The 23,296-nt window shown below is 43.3% G+C and overlaps 1 protein-coding gene across 1 annotated transcript; it reads right to left on the bottom strand.

The window, feature by feature from the left end:
• Positions 1–14,662: 14,662 nt before the first annotated feature.
• IBA57 (iron-sulfur cluster assembly factor IBA57) lies at positions 14,663–19,723 on the bottom strand. Its single transcript, XM_039726514.1, has 3 exons — positions 19,373–19,723; positions 17,779–18,110; positions 14,663–16,290 (listed from the first exon to the last, which is right to left on the bottom strand). Exons 1-3 carry the CDS (start codon positions 19,621–19,623, stop codon positions 15,899–15,901), a joined length of 975 nt encoding a protein of 324 aa, XP_039582448.1. The 5' UTR covers positions 19,624–19,723; the 3' UTR covers positions 14,663–15,898.
• Between the last annotated feature and the right edge of the window lie 3,573 nt (positions 19,724–23,296).

The raw sequence follows: 23,296 nt of genomic DNA, 5'->3' as shown, positions 1-23,296 counted from the left end.
GCATTCAAATTAGCCAAAAGTCTTTTTAGAGCCAGTTATCCTAAAGCTGCAGGATCTCCCTGCCCCAGAGCACTGCAAGAACATCCCTGATAACAACAGCAAACAACAGCACTGCAGCATTATCACAGCCACACTGAGGGTATTCTGCTCTCATTTCTTGGCAGGGGAAGCATTTCCTGTTTATTCCTTGGGTTTTGTTTCTTGGCAGGATAAAACAAGCACAAAAAGCTCTGGTTTTGGGGCTTTTAAAAGATTTTTAATCTATTAATCATTAATTAATCAATTAGTAATCTGTATATATTAATATATCTATTATATATAATATATTATATTATACATAATAAATATAATATACATAATATATATTTATTATATTTATTATTTATTTTATATGTATTAATATATAATCATTATATATAAATATTATAGATTATATATCATATTAGTATATATTAATATTAATATTAATATGTATTAGTCTTATTTTATTATATTCATTATTTATTATAGTGTAATATATTATTATATATTATATAATATATATTATATATTAATCATAATTAATCTTTTAAAATATTTCTTGAAATTCCCACCTATGGGCATCTTAATTTGTAGCACACTGGGACTGCCCAACTCATTCAGGGTGCACTGCCAGGGATTCTCTAAAACCACTGGGTAAAAAAAATAAATTAAAAAAAAAAACAAAAAACAAAAAACAAAAAAAAAAAAAAACCCAGAAATCTCTAAATTTCTTTTTTGGGTTTCCCAGGAAATGAACCAGCAGACTTAAAAAGGCAAAAAGGATATAAAAACAAAACAAGTTTAGGGGAATTTCAGACACAGAGATTTGAGAGGAGCAAGCCATAGCTCAGAGTAGTCATAATTTCTTAGTTACAAGAAAATAGAGAACTTGCTAACCCAACAGACAGTTGTCACAGGGTTTATTTTGCTTTTCTGACCTATCACCTTTACTCACTTCTACTGCACTGTGGATACTTTTATCCAGTGGGCTTTTGTCTCACATGCATAAATACATTTCTATTATAACTTCTAAACCCTTAGCTCACCCCATACAACCCCACTCCTACATTATATAAATATATTAACCTTTCATCATCTTATCCATACAATTTCCCACTTATTTAAAGCATATTTTCTTACAACTATAGGAACATAAGTTTATAATTTTTCTACTTAACATCTGTGTATTATATTTTCCAAGCTTCTGCCAAAGCTACAAATCAAACCCTTCAGTGCCCGTAGATGTTTCTGTTTTTCCAATTGCCACAGAATTTGCAATGGGACTTTTGAATTGTTTTTGATGGTGCGATTTATTTTTCTTATCTTTTGCACAGATAGGAAGGGTGAGTTTGGTTTACATCATTACTGTATGGCTTAGAAGTTTACGAGACCCTTAGTTACCAAACTTTTTAAGGACTAACAAAACACTGCTAACAAGGATATTTATGTTTTTAACTTAAATGCATGAACCTGAAACGCAGGGAACTCTCAGAACTTTGGGCCTGTAAGCCAAAGCTTACAATTAAACCCAGGATTTGATCTGAGACCTTGGAAAAGACTCCAAAACTTAGATGCTAGAAGTGAGAATGTGGATTTAGAGTTTAAAGCAGAGACACACTGAGCTAAGTAAAGGAAACTTTAGAGTCAGAGTCTTTAAGATACAGAAAAAAATAAGTAGTTACAGATGTAAACAAGGAGCTTATAATACAATATTGTAAGTTTGTGTGTCATAACATGATTGGTTAAGAAACTTACACTGTAGCATGACTCCATAAGATTAAATACTTAAAGATCAAAATCTATCAAAAACATAAATATCCTTGGCATAAATATCCTATTTGCAGTGTTTTATTGGTCAATAATTCCTTTAAAAGTCTTGTGACTTTCTGAACCATGCAGTGAAGATGTGAGCTGAGCTCACCCTTCCTGCCTATGGAAGATAGGAAAATAAACTGCACCATCAAATACAATCATTGCATTCAAATACAATTATTCAAATAGATCATCAAATATGTCTCAAATTCCTTCCAAAATTCCCCACAAGTGAATTACCCATCACTGCTGGAATCACCACCAGTGCTCAAAAGGCGCCTGAACGTGGCACGTGGGGACAGGGCTGGACTCCATGACCTGAGAGGTCTTTTCCAACCTGACCAATTCCCTGTTCCCAAGAGCACTCTGGGGGAATGCTCTGATCCCAAAATCCTTCCAATTTGACCCGTTACAGCACAACCTCCCTGTCACAAGGGACTGTCCCCTGCCACACGCGTGACACTTCCCAGGACACAGCAACGTCCCAGGTGAGAGAATCAAAGCCCAGCACAAACCTGAGGCTTCATTTCCCCTGCCACAAAGCTTTGACTGAGTGAAGCTCAGTGCAGCTTTGATGATTAAGATAAATTAGGATCAATTTCGCAGCAGTCACGTTATGATAAATTCTCCAAACCTGACAAAGCAGCTGCTCCTGCCCTAAAGGAAGGAGATGATGTCAGACTGCTGGAACCCTGGCTGCTGAGAATTCCAGACTTTCTGTGCTGCCAGGCACTGACCCCCAAGAGAACACTGCATTGAGCTGAGGCCGTGGAGAAGCTTCCAAAATGGAATGACAGAACTGGGATTGTGGGTGTGCAGTTTGAATAGAAGTGTGTGATATCACAGGGTGGGAAACTGAGAGTTTAAGGGTTTAGAATATAGAAATATAGATAAAGCAAGACAGAGGTTTTAGAGCAGAGGCTGGTCCTTCTTCACCTTCTCCTCCACAGGTTTGGGTGGTTTTGTGTAATTGGATAAAAAAGTCCCCATTACCACCATGGGTAGTTGGTTATTGTGTTAAAAGTGAAAATAATTGAGGTGTCATTCCTTAATTGGACAGTTGATCCCACAAAGGCCTTGCGGAGAGAGAGATGGGGCTCCATTTTTAGTTTGTCAGAGTGCAGTGCTGCAGAACTCAGGGTTTGTGAGAGTGTGACAGAGATAAGAACTGATAAACATCTGAGTCCCAACACAAAATACCATCTCACACATTTAATCCTGACTCTGGCAAAAAAGAAGCAAAGACTCCACATCCCACTGTGGCTGATCCCTCCATCCTGCAGCACCAAGGATTTGGCTGATCTGGTGTCCAAGCTGGATTTTGCTCCCAGAAATGGGATCTCACCACATCAACCTTTCATCAGCTGTTTTTCTGTCAAGGCACCCCTCACCATACACATTATTGATCTGGTTAATCATTACCTCTGGGACACAACCCATCTATCTGCAGCTTTAGAAGTGGATTTCACAAAGCACTCGGGGATATCCTGAAGCTCAAACAACAATCCATGGATCTCTCTAAAAGGAGCTACCCGAAATCATGGGAAATTCCTAAACTGTTGCAGGTGCTGCATTTGGAATTCACAACCCACAAGAGTCCAAGTGAAGCTCAACATTTACACAGGTGCTCAAAAACAGCTCTGGGTGCTGCCCCTGTGCTCCAGCCTCCTTCAGAAAAATGGATTTTCTGTGCTCATTGGCTGTGGCAGCCACAAAGAGATGCTTCTTGCACTAGTGGTAAATAAAAAGGGGATTTCAAGGAGGGAATGGGGAAGGCCTGAGAAATTCTTCCTACATTACAAGCTCCAGAATCAGGCGCCAAGTTTGAAGACCCACATTTCTCTCTAACATATCTTTTTTTTAACTTATTTTATATTTAGGCCTATATGCTTGACAAAGCTACATGGCAGAGAGGTTTTGGGGCTAAGAAGTTCCAACCAGCTCCTCAATTCCATCCTTGAAAGAAGGCAGTGATCCCTTTGTCAGGTGCCTCTTCCAGAGGGGAAAAAAAAAAAAAAAACCCCACCCAAACTCACAGAACATTTCTGCAACATTTATATTGAAGCTTCTAATTCAGAACCTCTCCACTGACTGAAATTCTTGCTTTATTTAAAAAATAATAATAACTTTCCAGCAGATAATTTAGAAACAAAGCCCTGCTCAACCATTCTTTCAAACTATCTCAAAAAGTTACTAATACTGTTTTTAATGACAGATCTTACAGCTCTACACGGTCCTGACTGTTGTCCAAAGCCACAAATACTCTGAACAATCCAGTCCCACTATTTCTAAGCATTTTACTTAGAAGTTTTATTCTATTTTACTTAGAAGTTTCACTTTTTTGCTCCATGCAAATATAAGGGAATGTAATTCACCTTCACTTACAATTCCTGTCACACTCCATTATCTCCTGGTAGTCCCAGGAAACACAAGGGAATATTAAACAAACAGGTAATGAGATTTTACTCGACTTCCACTCACTTTAAAGTCAAATAAGGCAAAGGTACTACAAGTGCCTGATTTGTGCTGTAAAACAGGATTACTGGTACTAAAATAAACCTTTTTGTTCAGGAATATAAAATTCCAGGCCCCTCAATTCCATCCTTGAAAAAAGGCAGTGATCCCTTTGTCAGGTGCCTCTTCCAGAAAAAAAAAAAAAAAAACACCCAAACTCACAGAACATTTCTGCAACATTTATATTGAAGCTTCTAATTCAGAACCTCTCCACTGACTGAAATTCTTGCTTTATTTAAAAAATAATAATAACTTTCCAGCAGATAATTTAGAAACAAAGCCCTGCTCAACCATTCTTTCAAACTATCTCAAAAAGTTACTAATATTGTTTTTAATGACAGATCTTACAGCTCTACACACTCCTGACTGTTGTCCAAAGCCACAAGTACCCTGAACAATCCAGTCCCACTATTTCTAAGTATTTTACTTAGAAGTTTTACTCTAGAAGAAGTTTTATTCTATTTCAATTTTTTGCTCCATGCAAATATAAGGGAATGTAATTCACCTTCACTTACAATTCCTGTCACACTCCATTATCTCCTGGTAGTCCCAGGAAACACAAGGGAATATTAAACAAACAGGTAATGAGATTTTGCTCGACTTCCACTCACTTTAAAGTCAAATAAGGCAAAGGTACTACAAGTGCCTGATTTGTGCTGTAAAACAGGATTACTGGTACTAAAATAAACCTTTTTGTTCAGGAATATAAAATTCCAGCCGGAGTTACAAAATATTTCCCCCAATTCATTCTGACCTATCCAGTACAGTTTAAACTCCACTAAATCAAACTCTTTCCAAATATATCTCAAAGCACGCAAAAATGCTGAAATTATCCATTCCTGAATGGGGAAAGCCCACAATTACTGAAGTTACAAACTGGTACAACATGTGGACAAATATACAGAACTTTCTTAATCACTTGCACAAGGATCAGGACATACTAAATACTATATAAAAGTTTGTGTCTTAGTTTCATTAGACTATTTGAATTAGATATAAGCCACTTTCCTACTTGACTTCCTCTTCCCTTTGTGAAATTAAAATCATAATTAGGTGTCCTCAGAACTACAAAGCACTATCACAACATCCCTTCAAACACCTAAACTGTTTCTGCAGAGAAATGGACGAGTTTTTCATGTTTTAATTACCTGGTTGTGAAGTTAATGCACATCTCAGGGGAGAGATGACAGCAAGCATTCCCACATTTCCTATTCACTTTGAAAAAGACTTTTAAAGTCTCCTGCTAGGACACTCAGCACCACGAGACACTTGGAGAAACCTGGGTTTTATCAGGCACTGGTATCAAAATAACACTCAAAATGCCACAATGGCCATGCAGAGAGGGGTTTCAGCAGGAATTGCTGGGAAAGGGGGATGAAAGCTGCCAAATTTTTCAGCCCTGAAAACCCTGGAGAAACTGAGTCTCCTGAAAGCACTGAGAAACCACTGAACACTATCAGGAAAGCAACTCACCACACTTCTCTTTAAACAACAACATCTCAGGCAATGTTACAGTGCAAAAATCACTGTCTGGGGGGATTTTCCAGATGTTCAAACCACCAGCACCCCTCTGGACACCATGAGTTATCCACTGGCAGCCCAAGCATCCCTCTGCACACCATGAGTTTGTTATTCCCTCCAGACACCCTGAATTATGATCTGAGCAGCCCAAGCATCCCCGAACACCATGGGCATCCCTCCAGGCACCCCAAATTAACCCTCTGGACACCCCGAGTTTGTTATCCCCTCCAGACACCCCGAATTATCTTTCAGCCAGCCTGAGCATCCCCTCCGGGCACCCCAGGTTACCTGTCCGAGCACTCCGAGTTAGTTATCCCCCCGGACACCCCAAATTATCCTCTGGGCAACCCAAGCATCCATCCAGCACCCCAAGTTATCCCCCCGGACATCCCGAGTTTGTTATTTCCCGGGCAGCCCAAATTATCCTCCAGACACCCCAAATTATCCTCTGGGCAGCCCAAGCATCCCTCTGAACACCCGGAGTTAGTTATCCCCCCTCGGACATCCCGAGTTATCTTTCGGGCAGCCCGAGCATCCATCTAGGCACCCCAAGTTATCCCTCTGAACACCCCGAGCTAGTTATCCCCTCCGGACACCCCGAGTTATCGTCTGGGCAGCCCAAGCATCCCTCTGAACACCCGGAGTTAGTTATCCCCCCTCGGACATCCCGAGTTATCCTTCTGGCAGCCCGAATTGTCCCCTCCGGACACCCCGAGCATCCCTCCCGGAGGCGCAGAAACCTCATCCCGCACATCCAGAGCCAACTTGCACCGGGACCAACCCGCGCAGCCGCCGGGTCCCACCTGCCATTCCCGGGCTGCTCTCCCTGCCCTGGGCAGGGATCAGCGGGGAAGGAGCGGCTGCAGCAGCCGGAGCCGAGCCCGTTCCCGGCGCTCCCCCGCGGTTCCCACCCGCGCTCCGTTGCCAGGCTATGGCAAAGCGTCTCCTCCACCCTCCCGGGGCCGCGGGACGAGGCGGAAAGCGGCGGGAGAGCCCCGGGAAGCGGCGGGCTCGGCGATGGCGCCGTGTCCCCGCAGGGGCTGCGGGAAGGGCCCGGGAGCAGCCGGGCTCACCTCCGGGGCTGCGCTGCCCGGCCGAGAGCGCTGATGTCACCGCGGGCCGGGAGGCGCGGGGACGCTGGGAATTGCAGTCCGCTCCCGGGGACTGGGATTTGGGAATTGCGGTCCGCTCCCGGGGACTGGGATTTGGGAATTGCGGTCCGCTCCCGGGGACTGGGATTTGGGAATTGCGGTCCGCTCCCGGGGACTGGGATTTGGGAATTGCGGTCCGCTCCCGGTGTCCCCGGGGATTGGGAATTGCGGTCCGCTCCCGGGGACTGGGATTTGGGAATTGCAGTCCGTTCCCGGTGTTCCGAGGTTTGGGAATTGCAGTCCGCTCCTGCTGTTCCGAGGTTTGGGATTGGGAATTGCAGTCCCTTCCCGGTATCCCCGGGGATTGGGAATTGCGGTCCGCTCCCGGTGTCCCGAGGTTTGGGAATTGCGGTCCACTCCCGAGGACTGGAATTTGGGAATTGCAGTCCGCTCCTGCTGTTCCGAGGTTTGGGATTGGGAATTGCAGTCCCTTCCCGGTATCCCCGGGGATTGGGAATTGCAGTCCGCTCCCGGTGTTCCGAGGTTTGGGAATTGCGGTCCGTTCCCGGTGTCCCGAGGTTTGGGAATTGCAGTCCGCTCCCGAGCACTGGAATTTGGGAATTGCAGTCCGTTCCTGGTGTTCCGAGGTTTGGGATTGGGAATTGCAGTCCCTTCCCGGTGTCCCGAAGTTTGGGAATTGCGGTCCGTTCCCGGTGTCCCGAGGTTTGGGAATTGCGGTCCACTCCCGAGGACTGGAATTTGGGAATTGCAGTCCGCTCCTGCTGTTCCGAGGTTTGGGATTGGGAATTGCAGTCCCTTCCCGGTATCCCCGGGGATTGGGAATTGCAGTCCGCTCCCGGTGTTCCGAGGTTTGGGAATTGCGGTCCGTTCCCGGTGTCCCGAAGTTTGGGAATTGCAGTCCGCTCCCGGTGTCCCGAGGTTTGGGATTCCCCTTTCCCAGTGGGTTTTATAATGAGCTGAGCCGTTTTAATGAGGAGACGCAGCCCAGGTTGGGAAATGCGGCTCCTCCTCCCCAGTTAGCGAGTGATTGTGCTCAGGTGATCACTGTTCTGTAGTGGTATAGAAATAGAGAATATTATATATATATATTAAAATATATTTATATTTATATTTATATTTATATTTATGTATGTATATGTATATGTGTGTGTAGGTATTAAAAAGTAAAAATATATCTATATATAAGTACATTAAAGTATATAATAATAAAGTATAACAAAAAGTAAATACATATTTTATATATATATAAGTATATAAGTATAAATATATAGAGAGAAATATGTATATGTATATGTGAAAATACATCTACAAAAGTATACAAGTATTTCTCAAAGTATGTGTGTGCATATATGTATATATATTTAACCTATATAAGTACATTTATATCCAAAAATATATAAAAGTACATATATAAATGTATGTGTATACATTTATATGTGTGTGAAAGTACACATATAAAAGTACATAAATATATATATATAAAAATATGTGTGTATATATTGAAAGGATTTAAGGATATATATGTGTAAAAGTACATATATATAAAATTACATCATTATAAAAGTATATTTTTAAGTATGTGTGTATATATGTACATATAGTTAAACTACATATATTAAAAATTATATATAAATGTATATATATTTCCGTATATTTAAGGATATATATGTGTAAAAGTACATATATATAAAATTACATCATTATAAAAGTATATTTTTAAGTATGTGTGTATATATGTACATATAGTTAAACTACATATATTAAAAATTATATATAAATGTATATGTATATATATATACACGTGTGATAGTACATTTATAAAAGTATGTAAGTATAAATATATGTGTGTATATATATTTATGTACATTTAAAGTATATATATGTGTAAAAGTACATATATATAAAATTAAATAAAAGCATATATATAAGTGTATGTGTATATATATTTTAAAGTGTTTATATATTTTTATATATGTGTAAAAGTACATCTATAAAAGTATATAAGTATCATATATATAAAATTATGTCATTATAGGAGCATATTTTCAAAGTCTATAGTTATATTATATGTATATATATTTAAAAGTATATATATAAATGTATATATATATTTGTGTGTGGAAGTACATATATAAAATTATATGTCTAAATATATATATAAATGTATATATATTTCCGTATATTTAAGGATATATATGTGTAAAAGTACATATATATAAAATTACATCATTATAAAAGTATATTTTTAAGTATGTGTGTATATATGTACATATAGTTAAACTACATATATTAAAAATTATATATAAATGTATATGTATATATATATACACGTGTGATAGTACATTTATAAAAGTATGTAAGTATAAATATATGTGTGTATATATATTTATGTACATTTAAAGTATATATATGTGTAAAAGTACATATATATAAAATTAAATAAAAGCATATATATAAAAGTATGTGTGTATATATATTTTAAAGTGTTTATATATTTTTATATATGTGTAAAAGTACATCTATAAAAGTATATAAGTATAAATATATGTATAAAAGTATATATGTAGATATATATATTTGAAGTATATATGTGTGTAAAAAATATGTATAAAAATATATATATAAAATTATGTAAGTATAAAAGTATATGTATCAAAGTATGTGTGTATATACATGTGTATATATATATTGAAACTATATATATGTGTGAAAGTGTGTGTATATAAACAAGAATATCTGTATAAAAATATAAAGTATACAAATTAAGTTATATATAAGTGAATATATTCATTTATAGATACTATATATTTTATATATACGTATATAGGTATTACTATTTATATTAGTATATATTCATGCATACATACTATATTTATATACTTATATATATGAAATAATATAAATAAACACATATACCTATAATAAAAGCATATATCTCTATTAGTAATATACTTATATATATGAAATAATATAAACACATATACATATAATAAAAGCATATATCTCTATTAGTGTATATATTTATACATTATTAGTATATATATTTATATATTTATACTATGCTTATTGAGCAATAAACTATATATTTGAATATTTCAAACCCATTTAAGCTGTAATCAGGAAGCACATGTGTATATAAACAAGAATATCTGTATAAAAATATAAAGTATATAAATTAAGGTATATATATAAGTGGATATATTCATTTATAGATACTATATATTTTATATATACGTATATAGGTATTACTATTTATATTAGTATATATTCATGCATACATACTATATTTTCAGGAAGCACAACCCAGTAGTGAAATTTTAATTGCTTTAATGTACATAGAAATATACAATTACATCACAGTTCACAGTAAAAGGATTGTACACCTCTTGTATCTCTGGGGGTTTGGGATCTCAAAAAATTTCAAACCCATTTAAGCTGTAATCAGGAAGCACAACCCAGTAGTGAAATTTTAATTGCTTTAATGTACATAGAAATATACAATTACATCACAGTTCACAGTAAAAGGATTGTACACCTCTTGTATCTCTGGGGGTTTGGCATCTCAAATAATTAGAATTAATCTGGCTTTGCTGGTGGTGGCACTTCTGCTCCTCACTGAAAGTAGCACTAAAAAGAATTTAAAATGAAGTCTATTTTAAGTAAAAGCTTCCTTCCATGCTGAACTGATTTGCATTTTCCCCTTTTTCAAATTTCTCAGTGAGAGTTGTATTTTATCACCTTTTAAACATTACTTTTTCCTTAATAAATTAATGGTTTTCCCACAATTCTTTGCCTGAGATTATAAATCCTCATTGTCCCTGCACATCAATCTATCTTTAGCCCTAGCAAAAAAAAAAAAAAAGGCAAAAAAACCCAAATGTAATTTCAGCAAATAAATATATCCAGAGACAATGGCAATAGTAAACTGATCCATCTTCATTTTTCTGAGAAAATGGCACAAAACCCAGTTAAAATGCAATTTAGTTGGGTTGCTGGGAAGTGGAGTCCATCACCAGTCAGGAATTATTAATCTTGAGACTGGAAAAAAGAGAAACTGCTAAATTTCCACTAAATTTAAAAATAAAAACCACAAAAACCCATCAAAACAATTACAAAAGCTACCTTTGACATGCATTTATTTTAGTTAAACTCCAAAATCTGAATAAAACTCCAAAATATGAATAAAATTGCTCTAATAAACAGAATGTGAGTGGCACACAGCACACAACCTTCCCCAAATATTAAATTTCTTCCCTGCAGCTTTTCTGACACAGCAATAAGTAGGAAATGAGATCAGCTCTAAAAACCCAACTTTTATTTGCTGAGTTGCTCTGGTTTGTCCCAAAACTTCCAGTGACATTCCCAGACACCCTCCAGCTGCCAAGCCAGCACAACTGGAGAATAAAATAATATCTGAAATATCTAAAACTAAAACAAGAAGCTTTTATATTAATTTCCTTTTTTTTTTTTCCTCAAAATCCTGAAAAATCAAAAATCTCAGGCAGGGATGAAGGAAAAGAGAGGAAAACCAAATATTTCCAGAGTTTTGGAAGCAGAGCACTGAAGCACAAACTCTGATTTTAGTGGTGGGAGGAGACAGCAGAATTCCACACTCCTTTGGTCTGGATGGATGGAGGGAAAGAGAGGAAATCCAGACTCAAATCCACAAAAACAGTTCAGGCAGAAATTATTTCTGCTGGCTCAACAACAAGGTTACAGCAAAAAAAAAAAAAAAACCAAGACTTTTCCTTGAAGAAAAAAAAAAAACAAAAAACAAAAAAAAAAAAAAAAAAAAAAAAACCAAAAACCAAGACTTTTCCTTGAAGGGTCACAGTCTAAAAAAGCAAAATACCACATAGGAAAAGGATTGGGAAAAAAGGATTTAAAACCAAAATGTAGCATTTGTCTTTGTTTCTATCCAGCAGAAACTGTGCTCCCAGAAATATTAAATAATTAGAAGTAGCAGGAGATCTCTCCTACACCCTCCTCTCAAAATTACATTCAAAATGTAATTTTGCCAGAATGCCCATGCAGAGAGTGGTTTCAGCAGGAATTGCTGGGAAAAGGGGATGAAAGCTGCCAAATCTTCCAGCCCTGAAAACCCTGGGGAAAATGAATCTCCTGGAAAAGCAGCACCAGGGCAGCCTGTGAGGAATAAATCCAATTTGTGGCTCTTGTCTGGGCAGTTTTTGGACACTCCCTGAAGGCCTGAAAGGGCTCAGCACTGCCTCAGCAGCAGGAAAAAAAACAATCAAAATATTGATTTCAGCTACAAATATTGGTGAAATATTCTTAAAGTCATCCAGAGTGAAGATGCCCACCCAAAAACTGGGCACAGCAGTGGGAATCCCTGTGAGTAATTGTGTTTTTAATAGGGAATAGCAGTGGTTTTAGCAACCTGCAGTAGAATATATATATGTATATATATTGTTTTAATGTTATATTATAGATATTTCTAGATCTATAGATATATAAAATATATCTATGTATAGATATAGAATATATATAATTATGTATAGAATATATATCTATAGAATACATAGTATAATATATATAGAATATAGATATATCTATATAATATAAATATATATAGTAGAATATCTAGCTATATAGAATATATATGTTATATTATATATATAAAATATATATACACACCTCTCTATATAGGTATAATATATAATATATAGAATATATATAGAAGTATATCTAGAATATATAGTAGGAAAAAATATGTTGTATTATATATATTTCTATTTGTATTTATATAAAATAGAGTAGACTGAAGTATAAGCTGTTTTTGCTGGACTCCTCACCACACCAAGACAACTTTTTTCTTGGCATTTTACTATGACAGGGAAGGTAAAAAATGTAACAATGAAGACAAGCACTGCTCCTAAAAATTTTTTTTATTAAATTAAAGGCAGAAAAAAAGAGGAAAACTTTTTCCTGACAGGAACCATTTCAGGTATTCCCCACTGCAATCTCTGCCAGTGACTCCTGTCTTATCCCACTGGGATTTCAGGTTATTCCAAGTGTTTACTCCACTCTCTTCCCTCAGAAAGCATCACTCGGGCAGAGAAAGGGGAAACTGAGGCAGCAAGGGGGGACCCACAGGGAAAGGGGATCAGGAAGGGCCCCACATTTTCCAGCTGCTGGATTGAGGCTGGAATCTGAGCAGGTCACCTGAGAGCCCCCCTTGGGCTCTGTGTTGGTGCTCAGGAAAAATTTCACAGAATTCCCAGAATGACCAGGCTGGAAGAGACCTTCAAGGTCATGGAGTCCAACCCAGCCCCAACAGCTCAACTCAACCCTGGCACCCAGTGCCACATCCAGGCTTTGTTAAACACACCCAGGGATGGGGACTGCACCACCTCCCCGGGCAGCCATTCCAGAACTTTATCACTCTTGCTGTGAAAAACTTTTTCCTGATCTCCAGCCTGTGGTGGTCCCAGTTGTTGGTTTCTCTGGGTCTGGACTGAAGGCACTTGAGGCAGTATTTCATATTCACACTCAGGTGTTTATTATTTCTTATCAGTAAAACAGTCTCACAGCCATGAGTTCAGCTTTTCACTAGAAGGCACAAAATATCTACAGTCTCTTGTTCCAAGGTCGTTTAAGAGTAACTATCCAATTAAGAACTGACACTGATTATTTTCCCTTTTAACCCAATAACTGATCCCTGAGGGGCCAGAGCTGGGCACAGCACCCAAGGTGTGACTTGGATTTATTAAACTTCATCTTACTGCACTCTGCTCATCCATCCAACCATTCCAGGTCTCCCTGCAGAGTCCTTCTCCCTTCCAGTTTCCTCACTGGAAAGGTCAAACCCTGAACAGGCTGCCAAGGGAAGTGGTGCAGTCACCATCCCAGGAAGTGGCTAAAAACTGGGTGGATGTAGCACTTGGGGACGTGGATTAGTGGTGGATTTGGAAGTGCTGTTAATGATTGGAGTTGATGATCCAAGAGGTCTTTTCCAGCCTGAGTAATTCCACGGCTCTCAGAGAGGCAAAATCCCTGCAAAATCAACTCTTGCACCCTCCAGCCCCAAATTCACCTGCCTGCAATCATTAAAGGTGGAGAAGGCTGTGAGGGAAAATAAAAAAATTAAGGATAACATGGATTTGGGCTGCTCTCCTCCATTTCTACCTAATTTTTTTTTTATTTTCTGGAAGCCATCAAACACCTCTTGACCCCAGCACCACCTTCTCATGTGTCACCTTGTGTCACCTGCAGCTGCTGGCAGCAACAAAAGCCTTTCAAACACTGTGAAGAAGACAAAAGAAATGTGTGTCCAAGGCAGGAAAGATGCAGGGCTTCCCCAAACAGAGGAGTTTATTCAGTGTTTGTTCAGGCTCTGCTCACCCCAGGACAATAAAACCATTCTGAGCAGCCTTTGCACAATGGGAGGCAGAGGAAAAGCTGCTTCAGGCAGAGATGGGCAGCACAGCCTCATCTTTGTGGCCTCTGAAGGGTCCAGTTTCATTTATTTTCCCAGCAGAAAGGCTCTGATACCAATCCCACACCTGACCAACAGTGTAAGGCATGGTTCTTGTCAGCAAGCAACCTGAAAGTGCATTTATTCTGTTGCATGTCCTCACACCAAGCCAAAAAAGGCATCTTCTCTTTCAGATGAGTCCCATTTAAATCAGAGGTAATAATTAATGAGGTATTCCACAGCATCATTTTACAGCAACCATAGAGTTTTAATCAATATAAGCATTTTTTTACAGACAAATTCCTTTCACAGTAACACTGAAACAGAGGCAGAATGTGATTTTGGACGGGTTTTGTTACAAATATTCATGCAAAGGCTTTTTTTTCTTTTTTTGTTTTGGACAAAATGGGATCTCACCTGGGCAGCTCTCTCACTGTGTCAGGGATTTATTGCAATACAAAAATAAAAAGGGTTCCTATAAATCACTGCAGGTTGAAAGGGTCAGGAGGCACAGAGCTGGTTGGCTTTGGAATAAGAGAGGAATATGTTGCAGCAAGAAGAAAAATTGGAGAAGCAGAGGTGTGTTGGCAGCCAGAAAAAAATGAAGCAAAGAAATGCCAAGGCATTGGACTGCCCTGAAAACCCAGGGGGTGGTGGATGGAGAAAACCCCAAGGTGGCAGCAGGGACAGTGTGAGGGGCACAGAAAGAGGCAGAACATGGTGAAAATCCTCCCTCAGCAAAGCCAGCACTTGTGACACTGAAAATATCATTTTCCTCTCCCAAAAAATTGTTTGAGTGAAGGGAGTCAGAGGAACTGGCCTGCTCCCTCCACTGCCACCAAAACAGGGGACAGGACAGGAGGTTTGAGACCTTTCTTTCCCAGCTGGGATGAGTTAAAATCAAGGTCTGACACGTGAAGCACAAGATGTTCCTCTTCCTGAACACAATTCCAGTAGTGGGAAGAAACACCAGCCCCACAGAAAGTTGAAGAAGCTCAATGCCAGGAGCAATTTGCAGCAAAAAAACTTCAGCCTGAGAATACATCTTAATAAGAGCAGCATGACCTCCACTCAAAAAAAACCCAAACCTAACAGAATTATAATACCTCAGAATGGTTATTCTGAAGTGAAAAAATCAGTGCATGGAACAGGGAATGTCCTGATCCCATTGCTTGGGAGGGCACAGCCTGAGGGAGTGAGTGTCAGCCTGGAGATCTATCCAGAGTCCAACCCAACAACACAGGGCTCCCCCTAAATAGGGTCCAACCCAACAACTCATGGCACCCCTAAGAATTGGGGATTACCCTCAGGAAAAGCTGCAATTCCCTGGATTTGTCTCCCCACGGCAGATCCAACCCAGTGATCTGCCACAGCTTTGGCTTCCCGCTGTTCATCCCAGTTTGAGGAATCCTGCAAGACCCCTCCCCTGAACAGCAGCACTCCCAAATCCCCAACCCGACCTCTCCCTAAGCTGCTCCCCCACCTACTTAGCGGCACCTTTGGGCCACCACTGGGGCGTGGCGGCCCTGAGCTCCACCCTGTCCCCTGCCAGGGGCACGCAGAGCGGCTCGTGCAGGTGAGCCAGCCTCAGCAGGGCGATGCCCAGCTCTCCTCCTCCAGCTCGGAACCTCCCCGCCCGTTTCCCCGCCCGGGTGAGGATCTCGGCACCCTCGGGAATGCCGGCTCCGGGGAGGGGCCCCGGGAAGGTGACGGGCAGCAGGCGCTTGCGGATCACGCCCACGTGGTGCGTCCTGGCCGTCAGCTCCTGGCCGATGTAGCAGCCCTTGGTGAAGCTGATGCCGTTCATGAAGGCCAGGTTGGATTCCAGGGGCAGGGCAACTCCAGGGGGGAGATCTTTCACCCCTTCGGGGATTCCTAGGGAGAGAACAAAGGCAGCAGGTTGGTGCCTTGTGTTATCTGAGCTAGAGCAGAGGCTAGGCTGAGCTGGAATGGAAATAATAAACAATAGAAAGAATAAAGCAGGGATTTATTCAAAGGATCTCCTCCATGGATCCACCAGAGCCCAGCCCAGATGAACCCAAATGGTCCCAAAATGCACAACCAGTCACGGGGTCTCTCCCTGGGCTCAGCTCTGCTCCATGTGCACATTGCAGTTCAGTGTCCAATTCCAGGTTTGTGGTATTCACATTCTTTGAATAGAAAGAGACATAATCTTCTCTCTCAGAAGCATACAGAGAAGAAAGAGAAAATAATTTATATTTTTCTTCTCTGTTCCTGTTGGTTTTGTACAAGTGGAATGTGTTAGGGACATTGTTTACCTGAAGGGATTTGGTAATTGTATTCTGGTGATGGTTGTTTGTATTTAATTAACCAATCACTCAAAGCTGTGTTGGGAGACAGTCATGAGTTTTCTTTAGTCTGTAATTTAGTATAGTCTAGTGCAATATCTCTTTAACATAGTATTAATGAAATATAATATAATTTAATAAAGCAATTGTTCAGCCTTCTGAATCAATGGAGTCAGATGCCAATAATTTCCTTCATCAGGGGTCCTGATTTTACAATACAGCTGCAGCCCCTGCAGTCCCATCCTGCTTGTTTTTCTCTCTGCAGCCCACGGGGTTTGTGCTCTTGGGCTGAGATTTGGATCATTTGTGCTTGGTGCCCAGCTGGAGCAGGAATTGTTTTGTCTCCCTGCTCTGTGCAGAGAGCTCACCATGCCCTGATGTGAAGCTCAGACCCACACACTAAAGCAGCACAGAATCTGAAAATATAAAAGCTAAACCTGAGGCATCAAGGTAAACATTGCTCCTGATTAGATTTGTGCTCTGAATTGTCTGGCTCGTTCCCAGTTTGATTTTCCAACCCAAAGGGATCCCAGTTTCAGCACGGGACCATCATCTTTCCCTCCTTCCCATCTTTCCCAATTAATTTAATCCTTTACCAGCATGGACACACTAAAATCAAAGGCTGTGGGGCTCTCAGGACTGAGACCCCTGTCCACTCTCCTCAGCCTCAGAGTTAACTCAGCAAATCCAGCCACAAAGCTTTTAGGAAGCCAAGTCTGGGTGTTTCCTTTTCCTTCCTCAGCAACAAGCAAATGCCTGAGCTGTGTGTCATCTCAAAATAATCAAAATTACTCAATCCACGGAAGCTTCTCTCTAAGAAAATGAATAATCCTGGCTTTCTTCTAGCACTCCTGACCAATCCCCATAATCTGAGTAAGAGAAAATTATACCCAGACAGAATTATAACCACCAGCTCACTTTGATACTCAAAGCAGCAATTAATACATCTATTAATGAACAAATTAAATGCATTAAAACATGAGAATTAAGGGTTTATAACTTATTACTGCCTTAAATCAGCACTCCCATAGTGCAAAAGAGGGCTTGGCTTTACCTTGTTTATACCTGTGCCTGTGGTAATCCTGAACGTCTCCAACTTGGCTCCCAGGGATAATCTCTGACACATTTGCTCCTTTCTTTGCAATCAGTCTCCAGCCCATGACTTCTGCCCTGGGGTCGGGGGTTAGGAGCAGAGCCTGGTCTGCACATTTTGGGAGGGAGCTGGCGTCCCCAGGGAGCACAGCCCACAGGGAGAGGTCGGGGCGGGGGGCGATGGTGACTTTCCTGCGGATCTTGTAGACTTTCAGGTGCTGCTGGATGGAGTCCAGGACGCTGCTGTCGCACTCCAGCAGGATGTGAGGCTCCTCTGCTGTGCTCCCGTGGAGCCTAAAAAACCAAATATCACACCCCCAAGGTCAGGAAAACAAACACCCACAGCAGCGGGAGCCAAAGCTGGGGGGTTGTATTTGGATTTTTATTTGGATCGTGGTGCAAATGCAGAATTTCACACAGGGATTTTTGGATTTGCAGTTCAGGTTTCTGGATGGCACAGAGGAAGCAGCACCCACATCCTACAGTGAAATAAATACCTGAGCTCTTCCAGCCATCTGCTGTTCTCTTCCCTAGCAAACATTGCCCTCACTTCTCCCAGGGGCAGAAACACATCTGCCCACATGGAATTCTCTATTCTTACCCACAGTGAAGGGAGTTTCAGCTGCGGGAGAAGCTTTGTTCAGCTGTGCCTTCCACTGTCCCACAATCCCAGGACGGATTTGGGTTGGGAGGGACCTCAAAGCTCATCCTGTTCCAAACCCTGCCATGGCAGCGACACCTTCCGCTGCCCAGGCTGCTCCAAAACCCATCCAGCCTGGCCTTGGGCACTGCCAGGGATCCAGGGGCAGCCACAGCTGCTCTGGGAAGCTGTGCCAGTGCTTCCCCACCCGCAGCACCCACATCCTACAGTGAAATAAATACCTGAGCTCTTCCAGCCATCTGCTGTTCTCTTCCCTAGCAGACATTGCCCTCACTTCTCCCAGGGGCAGAAACACATCTGCCCACATGGAATTCTCTATTCTTACCCACAGTGAAGGGAGTTTCAGCTGCGGGAGAAGCTTTGTTCAGCTGTGCCTTCCACTGTCCCACAATCCCAGGATGGATTTGGGTGGGGAGGGACCTCAAAGCTCATCCTGTTCCAAACCCTGCCATGGCAGCGACACCTTCCGCTGCCCAGGCTGCTCCAAAACCCATCCAGCCTGGCCTTGGGCACTGCCAGGGATCCAGGGGCAGCCACAGCTGCTCTGGGAAGCTGTGCCAGTGCTTCCCCACCCTCACAGGGAGGAATTCCTTCCCAAAATCCCTGCCGTGCCGCTGGCAGGGCTCTGAGCTCTCCCCTCAGCGCCCTCAGCCCGGCCCCACAGCACAGCCAGCACCCACACGCGGGGATATCGCACCCATCACACTTCTCTGCTGCGGTGAGCCCCAGGGGCTGCACTGAGTGATGTCCCACCCACGGAGGAAGCGCTTTTTTGCACATGAATTTTGACTTTTTGGCATTTAAGCCGAAAACGTCACAGCAGAGCCCCCCCGCCACCACGCAATGGTCTCTCCCTGCTCTCCTCCCCCCCACCGGCCGCGCCGCTTGGTCTCACCTGTACAGGATGACGTCATACAGGCAGCGGCCCTGCACGTTCAGCGCGTGCGCGTAGAGCGCGGGGGGGGCGTCCCCCTCCGCCACCAGCTGCGTGACGTCATTGGTGAGCAGCCCCTGCAGGAACACGGCGGCCTCGGCGCCCCTCACGCCCAGCAGCGCCCGGCCCAGCGGGAAGCAGGCGGCGGCCGCGCCCCGCTCGCCCCGGCACCACCGGCGCAGCCCGGGCGCCGTTAATGCCCTCACCAACATGGCGGCGCCGTCACAGAGTGCCCCCACAGCCGCCGCCCGCCGCCGCCGCCGCCATCTTGTGTGTGTCCGCTGGGGGGGCGACACCTGCTGGCGGGGCCGGAGCGCCGCGGGACCGCCCCCTTTGGTAGCCACGCCCTCTTTCCCTCTAGACCACGCCCCTCCAGTGTAGTCAGCAGTGCGTTGGCCACGCCCATATCTGCATAGCCACGCCCCTTGCGTTTGGCCACGCCCCCGGTGGCGAGCGGCGCTGCCCGCGATCCCGAAGGAGGAATTTGGGAATTTTGGGAACCCCCCCGGCCTTCCCCGGGATCCCCGGCCATGCAGCGAGCAGGGAACAGCCCAGAGCGCTCCCACGTCCCGCGGCTCGGGGCTGCCCGGCCCGGCTCTCCCTGTCCCGGCTGCTCCCCGCTGAATTAATTGGAGAATCAGCCAGGCCAAGCAGAGCATGGCACGATTCCTTCAGCACCTCGGTTCCTGGCCCTGAAATCCACCGGGTGCTGCAGGCAGAGAAGGCACAGCGCCGTTCTCCCCCTCCTGGGACAGTTTGTCTGTCAGGGTGGAAAAGAGACTCCAAAGGTCCCTGTTTTCCACTGGTTTGTTTCCCAGCTGCCCTCCATCCTCTTTTAACACCCTTGGAGAAGCTGTCAGTGATGCCGGATTGGGGTAAATTAAAAGTTCATTGCAAGGGAGTAAATTATGATGTTTGGCAGTGTATAACGTTTGGCAATTAAAAAATTTGGCAGTTTAGCAGGAATTTCTGCTAAGCAGCACAACATCATTATTATTTTTATTATTATCATCATCATCATTATTATCATTACTTCTTCTTCTTCTTCCTGTTTTCCACTGGTTTGTTTCCCAGCTGCCCTCCATCCTCTTTTAACACCCTTGGAGAAGCTGTCAGTGATGCCGGATTGGGGTAAATTAAAAGTTCATTGCAAGGGAGTAAATTATGATGTTTGGCAGTGTATAACGTTTGGCAATTAAAAAATTTGGCAGTTTAGCAGGAATTTCTGCTAAGCAGCACAACATCATTATTATTTTTATTATTATCATCATCATCATTATTTATTATTATTATTATTATTATTATTACTACTACTACTATTATTCCATGGAATAATTACTATTATTATTCCATTTAATAAAACCATGGAATAGTGGAGTGGCTTTAAAGGTCATTAAGTCCAGCACCCTGCAAGGAGCAGGGCCATGTCCAATCCATCAGGTTGCTCAGCCTAAACTGATTTTGACTATTTCCCGGGATGGGACAGCCCTGAGTCGCCGCTGCCATTCCCGATCCCCCTTCCCAGCGGCTGCCGCTCGGTTTGAGCCCATCCCGCCCCTTCCCGCTGCCCCCGCAGCTCCCCGGGCAGGGGGAGGGAGAGAGAAGGGGCAGGATGGGGGGGCTGGCCCCCAATGACCCCCCTAAAACCTCCAGGACAGGAACAGCAGCACAAAGCCGCCCATCCTAAAGCCCTGAGTGAAGGGAGGCTCAATTTCCAGGAGCTGGAAATGCGCTGAGTGGATGCAGGGCTGGGCTCTCCCTCCCCCGGTGCCCCGCAGTGATAAGCTTATCACACATCCCCAGCGCTGAGACCTGTGGGGTGCTCACCCTGGAATCCATTCCCCGCTGGAATTTCTCCAACTGCATCTGGAGAAATAAAGATGCGGCAGCGGTGACTCGAGGTGACCTTGGCACGCGTTCTGTGCCCGCCCGTGGCACCAGCTGAGTGTCACACAGGGGCTGGGGACACCTGCCTGCCTCTGGGGCAGCTGGAGGAGCAGAGAGCCCATGCCCAGGCTGGTTCTTTTCTCTCCCTGGAAGAGGGAATGTGCCCAGAGCAGGAGCTGGGTTTGATTTCTGAAGGAGAAAGGGGAAAGTCACAGATCTGGACGCACAGCTGGGCTGGAACTCCAGAGTCCAAGAAGCATTGTGGACCCACATCTGGATCCAGCTTTTGGGTTTTTTACCTGTTCCACATCCCTGCTTCACCCAAGGGATGGTCAGTGGCCACAGGTGTGCTGTATCAAACCCCACAGAGGTATTCAGAAAGGCAGCAAGGAGAATAAAAGTGAAAATGGAAAACAATCAGGCAGCCAGTTCGAGTCTTTATTTGTTTTACCACTTCCTACTGCTTCTATTCCCTCCCCTCTGCGTTTGCTTTTCTTTTCTCATGGAGTTATTCAGTTATTACGTGCAGAAATGCATGTTTGAGTCCAGAATTTATTGGCTAATAAAGTCATATTGAAATACTTCAGTGTCAGAAACTACAGCTCTGCCAGTTTGGTGCATTAAATGAGCCCAGGGGATGGTTTGGGACAATCCACGGTGTCACTGAGACCTGCAGCCCCAGGAGCCCTGGGAAGGTTTGTGCCAGCCCTCAGTGAGTGTGTGCCTGTCTTCACTCAAAACGGGGACCCTGAAACCTGCTGGGAGGGACAACACAATTCCCAGAGCTTCCATGACTTTAATTTCTACTGGAAGGTGTGGAATTCTAGTGGGAGAGGGTTGGAACAAGGTGATCTTTAAGGTCTTTTCCAACCCAAACCATCCTGGGATTCTGGTGTTGTCCCTGTTTGGATCACCTCCCACCAGGTTTGTCATTTCCAGGGGTGTTTGTGTAAGGAGAGCTGGTGGCACCGGGTGACAGGACACAAATTCCCTCCTCTCAGCCAGTGAGAGTGTCAGGATCCCTTCCCACAAAGGACAGAGTTCCCTCCCTGTCCCTCAGCAGCCCCTGGGTGTTGCTCAAGCTGCCAGCAGCCTCCTGCTCCATCAGATCTCCACTCTCTGCTCTCCCCCTGCCTGAAACCCTGGGCAGCCCGAGGCTCCCACTTGTCAGGGCTCATCCTTGGCATTTAATTATCAATAACTCATCCTCACCAGGGATAACCTCTGCAGCCAGCCCTGCAGGGCAATGCTGCCATAATAAACTCATTTTCTCCAGCTTTTTCTCAGGGTTTTAAGCACAAATCTTCATTCACAAACCCACGTGAGCTGCAATTATCCCTCTCAAACCCTGTGCATGAAATATTCCGAGAGATCAGCCACAGGCAGCTGGGACACAGGGCTGTGGTAAACCATAGCAGCACTCCTGGGACAATATCCCACAGCCCTGAAAGGAAAACGGGGATTGTGGCAGCCTGGGCAATGCAAAATCAGTGATGATAGAGGGAATGGCAAGTAAACCAGGCAGGAATAGAGCAAAGAGGAAGCTGAGCTTGGAGGGAGTGAGTTTGTGCACCAAAAAGGCTCTGAAAGGAGGGTGGGCATCACTCTTCTCCCAAGGGACAAGTGACAGAGGAAAGAACCTGAAGTTGCACTGGAAGAGGTTTAGATTGGATATTAGGGGAAATTTCTTCTCTGAAAATGTGTCCAGGCATTGGAACAGGCTGCCCAGGGAAGTGGTGGGATCACCACCCCTGGAAATGTTTAAAAACCTAAAAAAAATGTGTGGATGTGGCACCAGGGGACAGGGTCTGGTGGGTTTGTGGTTGGACTCAAGAGGACTTTCCCAGCCTTGAGGGATCTGTGATTCCTGCTGCTGGGACTGAGGGGAAGGGACAGCTGGTGCTGCATTTCCCTGGTGTGGCTTTGTGGTGGGTGTTTTACTCTAGGTGAGAGCAAAAAGGAATAGGTTGTCATTGTTGTGTTGTACTATAGTCTTTC

This window comes from Passer montanus, unplaced genomic scaffold (genome assembly GCF_014805655.1).
Source record: "Passer montanus isolate IOZ18808 unplaced genomic scaffold, ASM1480565v1 scaffold59, whole genome shotgun sequence".
NCBI classification, from domain to species: Eukaryota; Metazoa; Chordata; class Aves; order Passeriformes; family Passeridae; genus Passer; species Passer montanus.
This window is presented reverse-complemented; position numbering and strand designations above follow the sequence as displayed.